This window comes from Aedes aegypti, chromosome 1 (assembly GCF_002204515.2).
Source record: "Aedes aegypti strain LVP_AGWG chromosome 1, AaegL5.0 Primary Assembly, whole genome shotgun sequence".
Lineage (NCBI taxonomy): Eukaryota > Metazoa > Arthropoda > Insecta > Diptera > Culicidae > Aedes > Aedes aegypti.
The window spans coordinates 290870814-290892291 of record NC_035107.1 but is presented as its reverse complement, the minus strand read 5'-3'; the positions used below and the strand labels follow the sequence as shown (position 1 = coordinate 290892291).

At 35.8% G+C, this 21478-nt stretch overlaps 1 protein-coding gene across 1 annotated transcript; it reads left to right on the top strand.

Annotated features, from left to right (window-relative positions):
- Positions 1 to 318: 318 nt before the first annotated feature.
- Positions 319 to 16103, top strand: LOC5577661 (transmembrane protease serine 9). The gene is made up of 4 exons (XM_001656609.2): positions 319 to 1261; positions 1323 to 1590; positions 1652 to 1842; positions 15368 to 16103. The coding sequence occupies exons 1-4, from the start codon at positions 373 to 375 to the stop codon at positions 15781 to 15783; spliced, it is 1764 nt and encodes a 587-aa protein (XP_001656659.2). The 5' UTR covers positions 319 to 372; the 3' UTR covers positions 15784 to 16103.
- Positions 16104 to 21478: the final 5375 nt, after the last annotated feature.

The following is a 21478-nucleotide window of genomic DNA, read 5'->3' as shown; positions in this document are numbered from 1 at the left end:
CCCCGGATTACCGTACATGAAAAATAGATAATCACGAAGTAATAGCATTTTAGCAAAATTCGATCGTCCTGGATATTTACGGGTTAACACCGAACTCTAAAAGTTTGACTGCATTCAAAATTCCAGCGCAGAGCAAGCACGTTTTACGTGTCTTGTCTATAAAACCCGCTTCAAAAAAAACCGGCATCGGTTGTACTTCCATATGAATGGTCACATCTCTCATCGTGGGAGAGATAACTCGAACTGAACGAGGAATTCCCCTCCCTGAGCTTACGAAAAGATCCACAAGGAACATAGAATGATAGTGGGTACCTAACTCTCTCATAACAACGACGAAACAGTGTGCCGTATATACAGTTCAGCTGAGTAGCCATGATCAATCCGGCAAGGTTTGATTTGGTGTTGATTGTATTGGGATGTCTGTCGTTTCTGCGTTTAAATCAGGCAACTTTTTTCGACACGCCAGGGGTGTACTGTGGCGTTCAGCCAATAGGACCTGAGGAACTTGCCGAAAAGGAGATCGATGCACTTCCAGGGGAGTGGCCATGGCATGCAGCAATCTACCAGATCCGAAGCGAAGGTGCCGTTTATGTGTGTGGTGGGACAATGATCGATGAACGCTTCGTCGTAACCGCAGCGCAATGTGTTTGTGATCGAGCCAGTGGAGCGACCCTGAACAACGAAACGATCTTGGTGCGAATGGGGGTTTTGAACCTGGCTGCTCCATTCCAGTTGATGTCGCAGCAATATTTGGTGGCGGATGTATTTATCCACCCGAATTTCACTGTTGATGACTTCAGGGCAGACATTGCTGTGTTGAAGTTGAGCATGGTGGTACGATTCAGCGATTATATTCACCCGGTTTGCGTTGACCAGAAAGGTGACTTGCATGTGGCGCGTGGAACTATTGTCGGTTGGGGCTCGACTAATGTGATAAGTGATCTCAGTGATGTGCAACTTCCCTTGTACAGTGGTGTAATTTGTGGTACTGCGCAGGAAGAAAGTACTTTTTGCGCAGGATATGCGAACTTTACTAGTGTATGCTACGGAGACATAGGCGGTGGGATATTCACCAAGATCGCACATGCCTGGCACCTTCTAGGAATACTTTCGATGGATAAAAACAAATCGGTTGATAATGAAAACTGCCGTATTGATGGTTTTGCTACCTTCACCAAAGTTTATAATTTCTTACCATGGATCGAGAAAGTAACAAAACTAGAGCTGCTGGAGACGTCAGATGAGCACAAGTTCGTAATACGTGTGTAAATATTACTTTTGCGAAAGTTCTTCAAATTAACAACATTCCTCATCATTCACAGCCACTGGAGTTCCCGCCAAAAAATGTGTTCTCACAGATCCTCAAAATTCAACCTCAAATTCCAGCCATCTTCCGCAGGATTGTGGCCGCTACGTGATCAATCGTATCCTGCATGGCCAACGGACGGAGTTGTTTGAATTTCCCTGGATGGCCATAGTGCGATATTTAGTGGCTCCCATACACGAGTTGGAAAATCTTTGCACGGGAAGCTTGATAAGCAATCGCTATGTGCTAACAGCAGCTCACTGTGTGAGGGCGAGCAAAAAACCGTAAATAACGAAAGTAAAATGTTGAACCACAGGCGATTTTTCAAGCAAATACCAATTTCAGATACCAGGTGAGATTGGGCGAACATACCATGGACCAGGAAAGGGACTGCCATCGAAATGATGATCAAGAGTGTGCTCCACCCGTGAGAGATTACGGTATCGAATGCATTGCTCAGCACCGGGGATACAACAGACGATTACAGCAGGATAACATTGCCCTGATTCGGCTAGATCAGGATGTCACATTCGAAGGTAATAAGTGTAACGTGTAACAAGTGTAACGAAAATGAGTAGCGGGATTAGGGCCATTATGAACATACGGGCGAAATGGACACTCTCTTAATTTCTGACAATATGCATACTTCATCAAAAGTTCATACGCTGCATGGAATCTGCATTGCATTTGAAATAGAGAATCATTCAAAACAGTCGACTCCCAAAAATGAGTGAGTGAATCACGATTCCTTTCAAAAGAGGCACGATTCACTAGCATGGCAATTTTTGGAAGGAAGTTCAACATTTACCAGGAATAACTTTTTTGAGCCACCAAATGCACCAGCATGTGTAAATATTCGAAGTACTGGCAACTCTCCCTTACTCGATATTTCGTATCTCGAGTTAGAGAACCATAGTAAAAGTTAGTTTTCAAGGCATGCTGGATGGTCCCTTGGTTTGCATAACACGATACCTCCATAACCCGATGGTCCTTCAATATCGTGTTAGTGAGAATTGACTGTAGCTTCATGTATATAAAATAATTGTTTTTTGTTTTCATGATTTGTTTTTGATTTTTTTAATGAGTCACTAAATTGCTCAAAAGAGTCGATTCAGTTATGTGAGTGAGTCACCTACGATTCACTCTCAAAATTGGATGAATTTGCCCATCTCTAATATGAAATATTTGACAGTCTAAAAGTTGATTTTTTGCTTCGATTGCCCTTTGAAATTTGACTAAGTTCTTCTCAGCTTCATATTGGCATATAAGCAAGGCGATGAAGAATTTATTTTTTTAGCAAAGTAATGAACCTAGAAAGGTTGTTTTTAGCTATAATGATTGAGAAAGAGCCTTTTTACATATCTGAACGATTAACAGTCATTAAATAATTTGAAATTAATAATTTTCACTAAAGTGTTCATTTTGCCCCGATACCTTTTTACTAGCCTTGTTTTCGACCAAATTTTCTATCTCAGTTTTTTGGCATTTGATATGATTTGTATTACCATGAATGAATGTAGCACGTCGTACAAATATCAAACTTGAAAACTAGCCGGGCGTAAATTAAAAAGAAAAATGCCATTTTATGGTCTTACAAATAACATTTGCTTTATGTGTCCATTATGGCCCTAATTCCCCTAAATCTCGTTGAAATAAGGACACCATCGGCATATGTCGTTAGAATTGAAATATGTTGTTACAATTCACTAGAATATTCTAAAACTAGATGAACACGAATAACTCGCAATTATCTATGCCTATCATACACTCCTTTTTGTAACCGTTATAGGGGGGTAAAAAATCGGTCGTAGAATAAATCAGGATTATAATATTATTTTTGAAAAATGCAACGTCTAGATATGGAAATACTATTCCAAGATATTCGGCAAAATTGAAGCATGAATTAATAACACTACGGAACACGTTTTTGTCTCAAGTACCAAGTACCTCAATTTACTCATTTAAGGGTTGCTGAATCCATTGCCGTTTCCAAAAATATCATAGCACGTCTAGTTTTTAAGTGACAGCTGAAAATGAAAAATAAGACCGTTTCAGCCAACTTGCATGCAAGTTTGTCAGCTTGTATGGCAATTTATTCGCTTAATTTGCCACAGAATCAAAACTTCATGTGTATAATAATTATTACCAACAAAGTTTCGATGCTCAAAAGTTATTTTTTGATGGTTTCGAAAAGCATTGTACTTTACCATATAAGAGAAACGAAGTAGTATGAAGACTGCAAGCATCCCAACTAACATTCACTCATTTAACAAACACCATTATGGCAGTTTTATCCAGCATCATGTTTTATAACATTTTAATAATTTCCATGGCCAACCTTTGTTAAAGCATTGTTCACACAAATTTGGAGAAACTTTAAAGCATGTCGTTGAATACCAACTTTATTTTTCAGCTTTAAAAACGTTTTACAAGCATTTAGTTCAGCTTTTATACGGCTGGTCTAAAAATAATAAAATACTAATAAAAACAAAAAAATATAGGCACTTTATAAATGTAGCGTGCACTATTATTATGATAATCTTATTTAAAAATCGCCTGTATACTGGATTCGAACTCGAGACCTTCCAATCGTCAGCGGTATGCCTTGCCATTTGCGCCATCCTAGAATTGATGATTATACCGTCCAGTGCAAAATATAAACTTCTCATAGCTGAATATTGACCATGTTCGAGCTTCTATTCGACAACGTCTAATCAACACATGGTACGCTAATCTACAACTGAACAAGCAAATTATTCAGCTGCTGTTTAGTGCTGATCCAAGCTGAGTTCAGTCGGCTATTTTTAGCGCACAGCGAGAAAATTTATGTCGATGTTGGTCAAAATAATGTTTATTTACACAAAGTAAAAACAGTCTGAAATGATTAATCTAATTTCATAATAAGTTTTAGTTTGTTCAAATCTGATTAATTAACTTAAATAATTTTATAAATTATAGTTTGATTTTTTTTTATTTGTATATATATATATATATATATATATATATATATATATATATATATATATATATATATATATATATATATATATATATATATATATATATATATATATATATATATATATATATATATATATATATATATATATATATGAATATATTTGAATCATTTGAAGGGTTAGTCCTCAGAACCCACCTGAATAGAGAAATATTCGAATATCTTTATGCGATTTTTATTTTCGGAAATGGCCAAATAAAACATTTTTCTTAGAGCGCAGTATTTATTCAGTTGTGAAGAAATGTCATTTCAAATGTAGCTGGCTATAGAAATTTATTTAATCAATTCTGTCAAAGAAATTTCCATCTTACTTGTACGGAAAAACATCCCGAGCAGGCGAAAAAAGCTTAGCAATAGAAAATATAATATGGATAGCTAAAAGTGATATTAACTTGATAGATATATGATATAAAATATCTGGAAATGATATCTAAAATAAACTACTAGAACAAAATTGGCATGTCATATTTAGATTCTGCAAGATTTTACCAATAGCTGCGAGCTATTCATTAGATCTTCGTACATCAAATTTTTCATAGGTTTAGAAGTTCCAGGAACAACATTTTGATATTGTCTTCAGATATTTTATCTCTTATGTCAATCAAGTCAATATCACGCTTTACTGGTCAGTACTCAGCACCTACTTGGAATACATAGCTTAAAGGCTTATTTTTGTTTTTCACAATAATTCTGCATTTCTGGAGACTACCATGTTTATTTTCTGAACAGCTATTTCGAAAGTTTTAAGAAAGCATAATTTATGAGCTTTGAAATGCATTCGGAACTCAACACGAATTTCGGATATTTTGTCCATTTTATGAAATTTAGCTATAGTGTGATCGCTTTTACAAGGCATATTTATTGCTGAACAATGTGTTTGTTAAACGTCATTTTGGCGTCTATTGGATCAACTGTTCTTATAATATACTGAAGCTGAATTAGGATTTTATAAGATACTTATTCAGCTCTTATTCATGCTAATGTTAAACATGTGGAAATAGCTGAAATGCGACGCAAGTAAAACGCTAGTTCGTCTTCTGAATATCCTTTTATACATATTCATTTGTTTAGTAGAATATTGGCTTTTTAATTGGGAGAAACTTGTCTTGTTCAGCTCATTTGTAGAACCATTTTGACTAGTCGAATGAGAATCTTTGGAAACGTTTAATAAGTGGCGATTCAACTTTTGTTCATTCTAATGCATAACGTTGAACATTGATCTGAGTTTGTGTTAAAAAAGCACTTTCTCAGCTCTTTATAGAGCAAATTTTTTATTCAGCTGCCATTACCATTATTGAACAATAATTAAACATGCATGCTTGTTTGTGGCTCTGAATTGTTAGTTGAGATGTTGCAAAAATCGATTTCATCTAAATTTAATCGTGCAATTTTATCCAAATTATATCTGAAATGAAAGTAACTTATATTTTGCATGCTTGATGGATTAGATCGCATAAAAATTTGATAAATTTTATGTAAACTTCAATGAAAACAGTATTTTCTACAACTTGGGCAACCTGTAGCTAAAAATTGTGACGTGCTGGAACATTTCTGAGAACGGCATCAAATACATCAATTCCAAATCTACTAGAGACACATAATTTGATCCTTGAGACACGCAGAAACGTCATTTTTGTTACGCTGTGTAACATTCAAAATGGCCTTTTAAGTTTTCATATTCTGATTATATATGGCAACTCTGCTCACAGTGTGTTTTGTAGAGAAATTTCAGAACAAAAAAATCGGCATGTCTGAAATTTTGACACAAGAAAGCTATGATTACCCCCTTTCATTTGCAACCAAAACGAAAATAATCGGTCGGGGGGTCTAGAGCAATATTTTTTTCATTTTTTTTACGGAATTTTGAATAAACCTTTAAATTGAAACTGGAAATAATGTTGCTCTAAAGCTGAGGTGCATGTAAAATTGTAAAAAACAACCCAATTAAATCCTAAAAAACTGGTCACGTGGGGTTCATGCCCGTGCGGTTAGTGTCGTCAGAATTTTAGTGACATCGAGTCAAAGGGAAAAATTCTATTCCCGCTTCAGACCGGTAAGATTTTCGTGAGGAATGTTTTCCGAGTATTCCACTGGGCATTGCATACTGGTCCGTTTTCTAGTGCGGTGCTTCCGTAAAAGGGCAAATTGTCCACTGAAAGCATTAATGTGTATGTATTTTTAAAGTAAATAAGAATGAAAACAATGATGCACCGAACATTGGTATTGGTAAAAATGTTTAGTTAGCGATTATTTTCCGACATAAAACCTTCAACATTTTTTCTGCAAAAACCGTTCGATATCTGACAGAATAAAATGCATTGGTGGTCGAATATTCGGTGCATCAGTAGTTAGAACAAGAACATCAAGTACGTGATCAGTTAGCAAGTAAAGAACATGAGATAAACAAAAAACACAAGAAAAACTTGTGTTACACTAGTAGGAAAATCATCATAGTTTCATCGTTATATAAATTGTGGAAAATCTAACAAATTGAAAAGCCCAACAAGCAAATAATGCATTCAGTTAAACAGCTGTAAGTATTTGTAAATAAGGGGTTGGAAATTTGTTTTATTTACTTGATCAATGATGAACATGGAGAACAATCGATTATATAATGCTTGAACAAGTAGATTTTGCTTGGTAGTTTCTAATTTCTTTCTATTTCAAAGATGCTACATTCCAAAACTTCGTGAGATTTTAAATTGTCATTATTAGACGATTCTTGATAAATTTGATTGATATGCGTATAATTGTTTCATAAATCCAGTCGAGTAAACATAGCTCAAAAATGCTAATTTTGGTATAAAATTTAAACGAGCATAGTTTATTTATTTGTAACAATTCAAAGTAGTGTAGTGCAAATAGTGCATGTTAAACTCAATTCTTTTCTGTGCAATTGCAAGTATTAAATTTAATAGCAAATTTGAAGCTAAATTGAATAAACAAAATATGTATTTGTTTTTTTTTTGTTGTGATTTTAGACTGGAACTGTTTTTTATTTTGTTTTCAATAGGCCTTATCTCCTATCAAAAGACGTTCGAGTTGGCGCTTTTATAAGTTGCGAGCACAACATAGCTATACGGAACATAGTACTCGAGATCTGCTCGATATAAATGACAAACAAGTTTTGTTGCACTAAACTTTACCGTTTTTCACCTTTTTGGTTTAATTGGAAACTTTTCTGATTCATCTGAGATGTTTGTTCAAGCTTCGTATGAGTTAGCAATTTTTGTTATTAAACTCATGAACACGTGAAGTTTCTGAGTAACAGTTTCCAACCCGATTGGATTTTTTATATATATGTTATAGTATTAGAAATCCGTACAACCCTGTTAAAACTTTGGCAGAACTAAACATTACAGCATCTCATTGAGGTCTCCAAGCAAAATGTTATGAACACTATCACACGAACGCTCTTTCGCCGGTAGATTTTCTATGAATGAAACATATCGATGTTTGCTAGAATTCATTTGCACTATTTCTAACGTAAATTTAACAAGGAAGTGTGGATTCGTAACAATTCTTTTTGTGTTTTCTTTTCCATAGCAACAAAAACAATGTTCTGTCAATTTCCTCAACAAACAAAGATAATTGTGTCGACATTGCACTACTATGCAGGCAATTTGGTTGGAATACTGAATTTATGAAATTTTGTATTGCGGCTGTCATTGGCACAAATGAGAACTTGTAAATATTCTGGAATCTATGACAAAAGGTCGAATGTCGGAATTTCGAAAGGACGAAAGATCGAAGAGGAATAAAGAGGTGGCAAAGGGTTAATAATCTTATTTCAAAGATGAACAAATTTAAAAAATGCAAATTATTTTCGACCTTTTGTCTTTCGGCTTTTTGTCATTTCGATTTTTTGTCTTAAAACTTTTTGTCTCTAAACCATCCTGGCTTGAATGAATATTGCTTTTAAATTGCAAACTAAGTTTTAAAAGAGATTGTTCGGCATACTTAGTTGTGAAGGTGAAGATGCATCGAAGTCAAGCCTCCAATTTTCAAGAGCACGAATCTTCGATGTATCTTCACCTGAAAGCAATACAAATTTAAACAATGTATGAAGCAAAGGAGAGGAAGGCTACTCGGATCCATGCTTGTCAATTTTGAGGTCTAGAGTATAATCTACACGATATTGCGCGTTTTTTTCAAATTCGCTGGTGAAAATTAGATTCGGCGGATGGTGCTTCGTCACGTGCAAATGTTGTGTGGAAACAAGTTTTTCAAAGTTTTTTGTAGAGTTCTCTGAATCTCTCTTAAGTAGGTGTTCAATCAATCATTATTTCCCATTCCCCAGCTTTCGCAGGGACGTGGCCAGGACAGCTCTCGATTATTGGAGGATGCGTCAATCTTGTCTATGAATAAGAGGTTAGTCCCAAACCTCTGACTTTGGTAACGGACGGGAAGGAGGCAACCCTCATACAATGGTCTAGGACTGTACCATCTACGAATTTGTGCGAAATGCTTAATACTAGAGTATAATCTACACGATATTGACACTAACTTTTTGCAAAATGGTGCCGAATCCGTTTCAACAGTTCACCTTACCTAATTGATTTACGGTGTATTTAAAATGATATTACAAACAATAAGTAGATACCATTGAATTTTAAAGATAACAATACCGAATGATCTCCAAAATTGAAGGAAGTGCGGCATGCAATACAGTCGACCGAAGCATACATGTTCATGTGGCTGGCAACACTGTTTAAGACGAATTAAGAAAAGTTCAAAATCATATAATTTGAGCGGAATAGAATAACAAAATGTTTGGCAACAACATAGATTTACTCCTCAACTGTAATCTCAACTGTAATCCAGTTAAAATCAATTCAACTCAATATATCAAATTTTCTGCACAATACTTAAATAGAATATTCAGCAAAGTTTGGGTTTGCATTTTGTGTTACTAATTGCGTTCGGGAAAGCGAAACACAATATTTTTTTCCCTTTCAACACTAATAAAATGGTACGAATAAGCTAAGTACAGTTAGGTCTTCTATGAGACACATGGTTGGGGGCGTTATAGCAGATCCATGGCTTATGGGATTTCATATATTGCTGTTTGCATTTGAGATGCAAATCTTGACTAAACGTCCTCCAAATGCGGTAACACAAAACAATCGGAGGACACCTAGCAACGATTATAGAAATCACCGCCACCCTAGCAAGAACAATCTATCTTTGACACCGCCTTTCTTGTGAAAAATCATATTTGGGGGTGTTGTTGAATATCTCCTTTTGGTTAAGAGATTGATCAGTACTAACTTCGGCGAAGCTTCAGTACTCAGTACGATCCTTTGCGCTTTTTTGAGCTTGCACTAGGAACTTTGAGGGATAAGAATGTATCCTTTAAAACATATGATACCTGTAGTCTAGATCCTAATAATTTGGAAAGTTAGTGTCTTGGGAAAAATGCTATGACCAAAGTCAGAGGTTTGGGACTAAACTCTTACTCATAGACAAGATTGACGCATCCTCCAATTATCGAGAGCTGTCCTGGCCACGTCCTTGCGAAAGCTGGGGAATGCGAAAGGATGATTTATTGAACACCTACTTAAGAAAGATGCAGAGAACTCTACGACCTCTCATATGTGTTACGGGTTGTTGTGGAATGTTGATGGAAAGGGTAGTGCCATAGGATACGTTCGGTAAACGTTCTGGCCGACAAAAATGGTTAGTTTTACGCATTGTGATTATGCGCCGCTGATCAAAACAAACTTACCAAATTCCTTTTTCGAAAATCCTGTGCAATCCACGCACTGCAATTCTTAAGCCATCCAGAGCTCCATCCACGAACCACATTCAATTTTTGAATCAAGAAGATCGGGAGATAAAAAAAAATACGATTCGCGATTAATGGTGCCAGCACTCTCGAGCAAAACGCGAGCAAATCGAATAAAAGTAATAAACAAAACTTCACAAAACATCTTCAGATAGAATCTCCGATAAAAAACACATCTATCACTTTGAAAAACTTGTTTCCACACAACATTTGCACGTGGCAAAGCACCATCCGCCGAATCTAATTTTCACCAGCGGATTTGAAAAAGAAAAACGCGGACGTGGTAATCGTGACACAAAATTCCATTCAGATGATTTATGATCAATATCGACACAAATTCTCAAAATAGAAGAGTTTTTTAAGGGCTTGTGAAAAAATGGTGCAAAGACATCGAAAACCTCTCTACCGGCAGCTTCATTTTTACCACACAAAATATTCAAACAGAGAAAACTTTTTCGTTTTTCTATGTTTTTACACCATTTTTTTCACGATGGAGGGCTTCTATTTTGAGAATTTGTGTCAATATTGGTCATAAGTAGTCTAGATCCGAAGATATTCCGAAATTCCTTGGGGGACCGACGTTTTTCTATAACCTCATGCTGTAATTTTACTGTTACAAAATTTCTTTTAATACCAATTTTTATTTTGTTACATCTTACTCACTTTACTGCTTTAGAAATCCACTAACTGCGCGTTAACGATCTCTTATCAATGCCACTATAGACCTCTTGCTTTTACTATGTCACTACGAAACACTAGTTCTTCTGACTATGGTTGAAATGCAAGAGAATCTTCAACTCAATCTTGAAAATCATTTACCCAAATGTATCAACCCGAGTTATTTCGTTCGGCTATCTGCGGGGCTTTCATTCCGGTTTTAGGTCTTTTTTTAAAATAGAGTAAGGTGGGGCAAAAGTTCGACCTTGGATGATGGTTACCAGAAAATCAACAGCAGTTGAAACAAAATAAATATCAAACAGTGAACCTTCAACATAATGGCTATAATTTTGCTGAATAAAGTTGTGTCAAAATATTTACCCATTTTAAGTTATAACAGTTTCAAAATTGATTGCCTTAAACGAACTTTTGACCCACCGGTGGGGCAAGAGTTCGATTCTAGTGTGGGGCTAAAGTTCGTTGGCTAAAACACAAAATATTGATATTTCTATGACAGACATACTTTATACTTACCGTAAACTTATGTTTCCCGAAAAATACACACTAAATTTTTATTTAAAAAATGCCCAAAACATTGTTAACTGTACCATACCCAAAAATAACATTTTTTCGTAAAACTAAGTGAAAATGTAAAATTTTGGTGATATTTTTCACACAACCAGGCAAATTTCACTAAATTTGAATTTAATACGTAGATTTAAGGTAATTTAATTTTTTTTCTTGAGTTTATACATGGGTCGAACTTTTGCCCCGCTGATTCGAACTTTTGTCCCACTATGGGCCGAACATTATTTCCAAGCATTTATGCAAAAACTAATATCCCTCAAAGCATCCTTATGATATGCCTAGAAACGCCCTGACATAAAATATTGAATAAGATTTTATCTTCATTTGGTTCCATGCAACGAAAGTTTGATCAAAATTTACTATACTCACGTCGAAAAACAACAAAACGCCATAACTTTTCCAAATCTCAATCGTTTTATATGATACTTGCAGTGTAAGCCTCTTACCTTAATAGCATTCGAAACGCATTGACATTTATAAATTTTGTTTTGAATTGAGCTAGAAATCCCAAAAAGAAACTCTTGCCCCACTCGAACTTTTGTCCCACTTTATTCTAATAATTAGTGATTAGTGATTAGCGGATTCTGTAATACCATTCAGAGATCCGGAACGCAAATTTAAATTATTTAAAGCAGAGGCTTTTTTACGGATATATTTTTTATTTCTTTTTTTTTTGTTTGATATGGTGAAAGGATTCAAAGGATATTGTAACCACGGTAAAACTTTTCAATCAAATAAAGAAAATCTTTTTAGAATACCGCGAGCATGAGCATGATTGACCTACCTCCGTTATTGCCAGAATAGCTGTACTTACACAGGCAACCAACAGACGCTACTCAGGATCAGCAGCATCCTCAATGTGTAAATACTGGTGCTCTCATTATTATAACAAACAATGGGTCTCTGCACTGTTTGGATTTTGTATGAGGTTTTGGCATTTACTGGCCTTGATGTTTACTAATTTTATGAAGGAGTGAAAGAGTGAGACTGATTTCTGTGCAGAGCCCCATACCGGCGCCGGCTGCGTCAGAATGCAAGTCAATTTGGGAATAGGAGGGAAATGTTGATGTGTTACTTGATTTATAGAAGCCGTCCTTCTGCACTTCCACAAGAAAACACTGAGAGTTTTCGCTTCCGCACACTTCGATCTTTTTTTTCACTAGCACACCGCGAACCGGACACGATTGATCCGGATCAGTGCTGTAAACATTCGACACTTTGCGCGACGTTCGTTTCGTTTCCATGGTCAGCAGTCACAGCACGAGCTTTAGAATGAACGTCGCCAAACACAAAAAAGTATCAATTGAATGTCGTCTTACATGATGACATTTGCATAAATCATAAGTTTTGCATAGAATTCAGACGTCAGATCCTAAACAACATGAATAGTTTGATCTTGCCTGTTATGCTATCGTGGTCAGTGGCATTCAATTGACATTTTTCTTTTCAACATTCGTTTGATCACTCGTGTTGCGCATGTTGAAGGGAAGCGCTGCCGAATATCAGCGAAAACGTGTCGACTACTGTGATTGCTTACAACACTGATCCGGATTCCATCGTTCGCCCACAAAGGAGCATTCAACAGATTCAACGGACCAATCTCTACTGACGCACATCTTTGCTTTTTTTTCGCTTCCGCACACTTCGATCTTTTTTTTTCACCCGCACACCGCGAGCCGGACACGATTGATCCGAATTCCGTCGTTCGCCCACAAAGGATTCAACGGACCAATCTCTACTCAATAAAGAAAATATTTTTTGAATAGAATCAAAAGTTAAAAATATCAAAATTAGGATTATGATGAATCGAAGCTCAATTTGTTCGAACACAATTCTGGAGAATTTAACATCAGTTTGAGCTTGAAACTTGATCGATTAGTCATCATTAGCAAATGACCAATCGATAAAGTTTTTAGCCTATACGAATGTTTGATTCTTCAGGCTAGTGTTCTTGAAAATTTCAGGTTTGGCAGGTGAACGATTCTAAGTTCACCTTAAGGTAAAATATTGGCTAACATAAATCTTACTTCACCATTTTTGCAGAAATTATAGGATCGATTTGAGCTCATAAAAAATCCAGATTTCAAACGGAGAGGTGATAAAGAACAGGTGCTCCACGCGATAATTTTATTTCAAAAAGTGGTTTTACCCCATCTACAGTGGTCGGTTTTACCCCGCTTGAGCAATTTTCACAACCAGGGCCACAATTTCATATTTTACTTCACTGAAGGATGTTTTACATTTATGTTAATGCATGGATGGGTAATTTGTTATGTTTTTACAAAAAAATACTACACGCAATCCTTAAGTATCGAAGAGTATAAATTTTGTTTTTGATTAAGCAGCATTATTAAGCACACTTCTCGAAAACTTATTGAAACAGTCTCTAGTCAGAAAAGTAGGAAAACTTGCTTTATTGATCCTACGTATTTTGCGGAAGATATTCTATACATTCCGCTTTAAACCAACTCTATTTTTCACTTTTAGAACGTTTAATTTCAGGATTTACAATACAGCGTTAGTAACTTTCGCAACCGAACCGCTACTTTCACCGCTCCGTTACATGGAGAGATAAAGTGACTTAACCAAGAATCAAAACAAAACACTACTTGAGTTGATTTTACATCGGTACAAAAACGTCGTAAGTAACGGCTCATCAATTTGTCATAAATTTGGAATGAAAAATAATAAAAACTACCTAGGTTTTGAACGCGAGCTGATTGTATGCAAAATTTAAGCGATTTACACGGCGAAAAAATGTTAAAAAGGTGATTCATTTTAAAACCGTTTTAGATTATGTTCAATTAATTTTCTGAAAACCGTGTGAAAATTTCTTTCGTTGATTTGAAAAAGTAAACGAGCCTTTGTTAATAAATACTCTTAAACAACTAAAAATTGATTACTGAGTCAAATTAAGCAAATAAATTGCTGTACAAGCTAGTAAACTTGCATGCAAGTTGTGTTTCAAATGATCCTCGATCGTCGATCTCGAAAACTTGACGTGGCTTGAAAATTTCATCATGATAATTTTATAATGATGAGAAATTGAAGTACCATAAATTCGGATGAAATTGATCACCGTGTCACACGATTTTGTATCTTACTTGCACTGCCCTTCTACGACTACTTGTCCCATGTTCTATGTAAACCTTATGGACGGCGGGACAAATATGCGTAAAGCGGCAGTGCAAAGCATAAAAATCAATGCAACCTATAGTAAATGATCGTTATTTGTCTTAACTATTGTAGAATTGTATGATGTGAAGTTTTTTTTGTGCTAAAGAATATTTATTTCTATGAAAATTATGGAAAATTCCAGAGCCGTGTTCTGTGTGGTATCAGCAGACATCAATAAACTTATAGTTTTAAATAAGGATTTGGACATAGTGTCAAAACTGAAAGTTTGTGAGGATGCTTAAAATATATCCACAAAACAGTTTTTATCTTCGAAATTCGTACCAATTTGCTTATATCGTTGAAATAATTGAATTTATGAGAATAATCAGAAGATTCCATCGGAAATTGCCTACATTTAGGCGTACTTTTGAAATTTAATTGTTTATTATTTCTGTAAATTGGATGCATGGAGCCCGAATTTATTAAATAAAGTTAGTTGCAAAATTATAAAAAATCCCTCTTTTTTGACAAGTGATCAATTTCACCCCGACATAGGATCTCTTGATTTTTTTATTTTAGAGTCGATTTTCAGCACTAAAATCACATTTGTATGAAAGTTTTTATATATGAGCCAATGAGGCACATCTTTGTACTTGTTTTTCTGCATTCAGTTGTTTGGCATTAGCAACATCATGATCACAAATGATCAATTTCACCCGGAATCACGGTACAGAAGCAATAAGTTAACAGATTAAGCTAACTTTTACAGAAGAGAAACATGCTGAAATGTATTGCTATCATTTTCAAAACTTCGCATTTCATCTTGCCTCATCTGTTTCAACTTGCCCCGGTGTTACTTAATTAGTAATGTTGTTAACAACCCCACTTCCAGATCATATCCAACCAATATGTCTACCTACGTCGTCATACCTGAAAACACTACAAATTCCACAGTACATCGTAACCGGATGGGGAGATACGGAAACCGGTCACAAATCGATGACTCTTCTCAAGACCTCGGTTAAGCCAGCCAATCGCTCCGAGTGCCAGGAGTGGATGACCATACGGGGTTTGAAACTGACCGAGGATCAGTTATGCGTAGGGGAGAGAGACGGAGCGGATAACTGCAAAGGTGATGGGGGTGCCCCCCTTGGGTATAGTGCCGAGTACAACCGTGGCATGCGCTTCGTACAGTTCGGAATAGTGTCCTTTGGGTCCGGATGCGGAGTCGTGCCCTCGGTGTACACTAGAGTTGCTAGCTATATGGATTGGATAACGGCAACTATATCCAGCCTGGATTCGGATTAGTGGGCAATCAGCTCTTGTAGGAAGATTTAGAATTGTTCCATGAGTAATATTTAAATATTAGTTGATATTCAGTTGGTTGTCGACTATCTAAGTCTTAATTTATTGACCTTCAAGTGATTGGAACTCCATTGCATTCCCCAATAAATATATGTATTAGGTACAAGAATTGTAAGATAGGATTTATAATTGCATTGGCTCAACATTAGTACATTGGTACAATTTACTAATGGTACAACATTAGTCATAGGACTCAGGATGTGATTATTAAATACAATAAATACAATGTCTAAACTTCAATAAAGCTACAATAATTCACCCAACCTATTTTGTTTTTAGTTTTTTTTGTTAGTTTTATTCCAAATATTAGTGCAGTCTCTTCCATATAGATTGGAGAATCTCTAAATAAAAAAAAATAAAAGAAATTCATCGACCACAGCGCAAACTATGCTCGAAAATGTAATTGGAACAGTGTTTTATATTATATATACAAGTCTCGTGTTGAGTACCATACAATCGAATCTGCAGTGATCGATTTCTCTTCATCGATTTTCTTCTTGGTTTAGTACATGAAATTCAGTCGGTTTTCGCAGCATTTTACGATGCATGATTGCAAAGAACGATGATTACTTTCTACTGAATTAGAAACAACAGTCCGAAACAGTCACTCGGCTAAGTAATTAACAAAAGAATAATTCGTCGAAGAGATATCGATCACTGTGGATACGCCCTTATGATACTGAACGCGAGATGTATATATTATATTGTATATTACATTTCGAGCTTAGCAAGCATGTACAACAAAATATTCGATGATCAAACCCCAAAATGCGGGATGAAAAAACAGAAAAAGAAAGAAAGGATTCGAAATGATGCTAGTCTAGTCACATGACATGAGAAGCTCGTATATAGGGTTCCTAACGTATAACTTTGTGCATGATATTTTGAGCTGCCCTCTCTCCAATACATTCTTTGAAAGAAGTCACGCGGAAGAATTTGAGATACCTCTAGAAACGCAGTAACCGGCTGAAATGACGCAAACAAGCATGTGTCTGACTAAGTGCGCCAATCAGAAAGCAATAAAGCGGGTTTCTAAAAATTTATATTATCGGTCAAACATAAATCAACCTGGATTAATAGACAATTCAAACAAAAAAATATTTAAAGTAAAAATAACTACACTCAAAACTCCATGAGTCGAAGTTCCGGATACTCGATATCGACTCATGGATACAAAAGAAAATCATGGTTACTGTGATGGTCCCTTCAAACATCTTTCCAACGAATATATGTTCTATGACTCGATATTTCCATGAGTCTATGGTCCCTTAAATATCGACCAATGGAGGTTTGACTGTGATTTATTCTTGCAAAACAAATGACACCCATTGACTTATTCTAACAACATTTTTATTTCCTCCAAATAACATTATAAATATTAAAAAAAAAAACGTCAAAACCTGTCTATCTAAACCAGATATTAGTTACGCATGAATGGCACTTACAGAAAGTAAACAACAAACCGCTTTGAACCAGTTACCCAGGTGAACAAAAACACATTGATTGTTTGAGTGAGTCACATCCCAGTAGGCGTTCTTTCTCTTATGCTGTTTCAAACTGCGCTGGGGAAACAAGAGTGGCGCGGGTTTCACGCATATACCCAGTATGGGCGATCAGGCGACCAATAATCGGAAAACTGACTGTTTCTGATAGGTTTTTCTTGTACATTATTACATAGTAGGGGTTCCTGGGGTAATATGCACCACTTAAGGAAAATGTGCCGAAATGAACACTAAACAACATGTATGTAGTGTTTTACTACACGAATCTAGTTGGTTTTCATCATAATAATAAAAGATTTTTGGAAAATCAAACTTTTTTCAAACACTACTTTTGCGTGAATTAAGATTGATGCGGGGCACGATGCACCGCTTTTTGGGGCAGAACGCACCACAACATTGAGGCAAGACGCACCTAAACAAAGGGGCATGATGCACCACAACAATGAGGCAAGATGCACCATCGTGTTTTAAACGTAATTTTATTTATCGTAAAAACACGAGTTTTTGATGATTTTCGTCTACGAGATGATACAATTGTGCATAAATACGTTAGTAAAGACTTCAAATGACCTAACTTTTATGATTGTAGTTTATTTTGAAGTGGATCGTTCTGCCCCGACCAATGGAGTACATGTTGCCCCAACCGGGCGCTTTACAGAAAATGTTATGGAAAATAGAAATCGTTGTGTTATTTCGCCAAAACATGTCATCAACAACTTACCCAGTCTCTAATCATCTGTTTTATGGTGAAAGGTTGTAAAAATTCTCTATTCATTGCTTTTAAAACATCAAATGAAATGACCGGGAAAGTTACATCAGAATCGTGCTTTTCGAATTTATTGTTCTATCTCCCTGTTAATTTTTACAAAATGTATCAAATTCTCAGGGTGTCAACAATTTGCAACGTTTAATCAATCCGCATAGTGTTTTCCTCTCAAAACTCGTTAATTTCAGAGAAATTGAAAAGGTGCGTTTTGCCCCGGCAGTGCATATTACCCCAGGAGCCCCTAAGTATTAAGGTATTCCTGGATTATCAGAGCAAGATTTTTTGTAGTGCCATTGACACTGTACGTCAAAGTTTTCAAGAAAAATATAAAATTCAATGCAAACAAAAGGCATACATTGACTGAAAAATACTGCATAATCGTTATATTTTAAATAGAACTTTATACACTGTTCGAAAACTAAAAAAAAACTAACATAGAAATATAAAATGAAATAAAAAATCATCGTTTACTTCGCGTAAATATGAGGACTACACTGAAAAAAATATATTCGTTTTTTTTTATTATCACATCCCATACTTTTTAATCCCAGCTTGTTTTAGACTAGGACAGGACGTGACAGCTCAACTAAGACTGCCCCGTTATTTTTCAGTCGATAACCTTGACGATACCAAATCCAGTGCTACCAGTATCATTTTTAAACAAATCTTGTGAATAAATATAAATATCAAGGCGCATAATTTGATTGTTTCTTGCACGGTTTTTTCATTTAGTACTATAGAGGATGCAATATTTTTAAATACACAGGTTTAAATCAAAACTGGCAATATTTTTAGAGAGAATTGACATAATTTCCATTATATTGGTTACAATCAGGTATTTTTTTTTATTCATTTTTGCATTGTAGGGGCACATGCTTTGGAACTTAACATCGAATATAAATAGATCTGACACAAAAATATTTCATGAAAATTTTTCAAATTTTTGATAAAACCTCTAATTTTTGAACTAGCAACACGGCCGGGCTACCAACAAAGTGTCCTGTTGCAATCCATTTCAACGATGTGAAAGTAGGCCTTTGCCAAAACGACCAATGAGAAGTGGTCTTTTTTGACAGGCAGTTGGTTTCGCTTTTGTACTTTGACCTGTAACGTCTTGTCTTAGGTCTCAGACTAAAATGTATTTCCAAGGGTACTTTAAGACGTAAATTGAAGGATAGTGAACAACTGGGGGATGCGAAATGGAAATCAACAAGCAGCAAGGCTGCTGTCAATCTTAAATTTTCGTAAAAATGATCTGAGTGTGCCTATAAATGTATGGTCATGATTTCGTTAAGCTAAAAAAATGTTTTATAATTTATATAACACAAAGACCACCAACTGTTAAGAAAAGTTGTACTTGGTCTAAATTGTACATGAGAATTTTACAACTTTTCTGAAATATGTTTCTAACTAACATACGGCTAGCAACTTTCTGATTTAGCATATTTATTGGGTTAGGCACCGAAATGATGGAGTATTTAAAGGGTGAACTTTTACTGTGGTTTCCAGCGAGACAACCAAACAAACAATGGTTTGCACTCGTGAAAAAGTTTGTGTTCAATTCGAACAACCGAAATGTTCGAGACCGCACCCCCTAGGTTAACAATTCTTGCTTAATTTATGATCTCGCCCTAAAAGCCATTGGCAACCAAGTGAGCAAACGATTGAATTCACACGTTATTTAACAATGCTAGAATGAAGAAGAGATCCTCTTCTACCTCCCAGTGGTAATAGTTTTTATCGTGGTCCATTCATTTGTTTGAAAACAACGCTCGGTTATCAATGGCTTTTAGGGCGAGATTATAAGTTATGCGAGAATTTAGTTACACATACTTGCACTTTTTTCATCTAGTGCTTTTCGATTCCTTTTTGTATTTTCAACAATTTTTCTTTAATATCTACTAACGATTATTTCAGGGGATAATAAAATATTGCAATATGATTCATATCATTATAACTTTGTGAGTTCTAATATTTTCAATGGTTTTCACAGCGTTTATCGCGCAAGTGGTTTATACGCATCTTTATTAGCAAAACTCAATATTTCACCACAGGCCCTTTTCAAAAGTTCGGCTCGAAAACAAGTTTTTTGAAAACAAAACATCAAATTTGCATAATAGAACTCACAGATTTGACATGAGACAGCAAAAATATTTTTGGTCGCCATTCTATAGCCCATAGTGAGTGCACAAGTAGCCACTTGTGCCCCTATTTCCGCTCATTACAGGGTGTCCGGAAATTATCCAAACAACAGAATATGGCCAAGATGATCTATCATTGCAATGTTAAAATCAATGTCCATGTACCTTTTTTAATACTTCTACACGTTAACACGTAATTTAATTTCGAAATGATTGCTTCTTACTGAGATAGGCAAATTTGAATTTTTCGAAAGATCGTTATTCTTGAGGACTGTTAGTCATACTAAAGATGTTTTCTCCATAAAATCTAAAATGGATGAATCCAAATGTCCTATTATTTTTGGAAGTAGTCTACAGTTCACTGGCTTCAAGATACGATATGAATAGACAATTATACAGTTCAAATCCAGTGAGCTCTATGGATATTTTTCTTCCGTCATAAAGCTCTTAAAAAACGGCTCTCTCTAAGACCACTCAGCACATTAGGCTTGATTTTACAAATATTTGAAATCGAAAATGTGTCAAACTCACTGCTTAACAATATAATAGGTCTATAATAGTATAACTGACTGGAATGTCTTTGAGAGGATCCTTCCTTATCCGAGTGGTTAGAGTCCGGGGCTACAAAGCAAAGCCATGCTGAAGGTGTCTGGGTTGTTCCGGTCTGGAACTTTTCGTAATGAAAATTTCCTTGACTTCCCTGGGCATAGAGTATAATCGTACCTGTCACACGATATACGAATGCGAAAATGGCAACTTTGGCAAAGAAAGCTCTCAGTTAATAACTGTGGAAGTGCTTATAAGAACACTAAGCTGAGAAGCAGGCTCTATCCCAGTGAGGACGTATTGCCAAAAAGAAGAAGAAGAAGAAGACTGGAATGGATACTACTCAATTCTTCACAAGTTAGGACAATGGCAGCAGGTATGGTGGACCAAGCAATTCTTCTTCCCATCCAAAACTTTTCAGAATTATTTATTTATTTATTAATGAAACTGAACATTAATTGGGTTAATTCTACGAGTGGCGTGAGGTGACAATTCTCGACTCGGGTGAAGTTACTCGCCGTGTAAATCAAATGGAGAGACTCTTTTTTCTCGAGTCGAGAATTGTCACCTCGCTATACGACACCGACAATTGTCACATGCGGTGACCGCATGCGGTTCGAGAAGGTTTTCAGTGGCTTTACGAACGGATTTTGAATTGTAATGTGAAGTGGTTCGCATGTTGT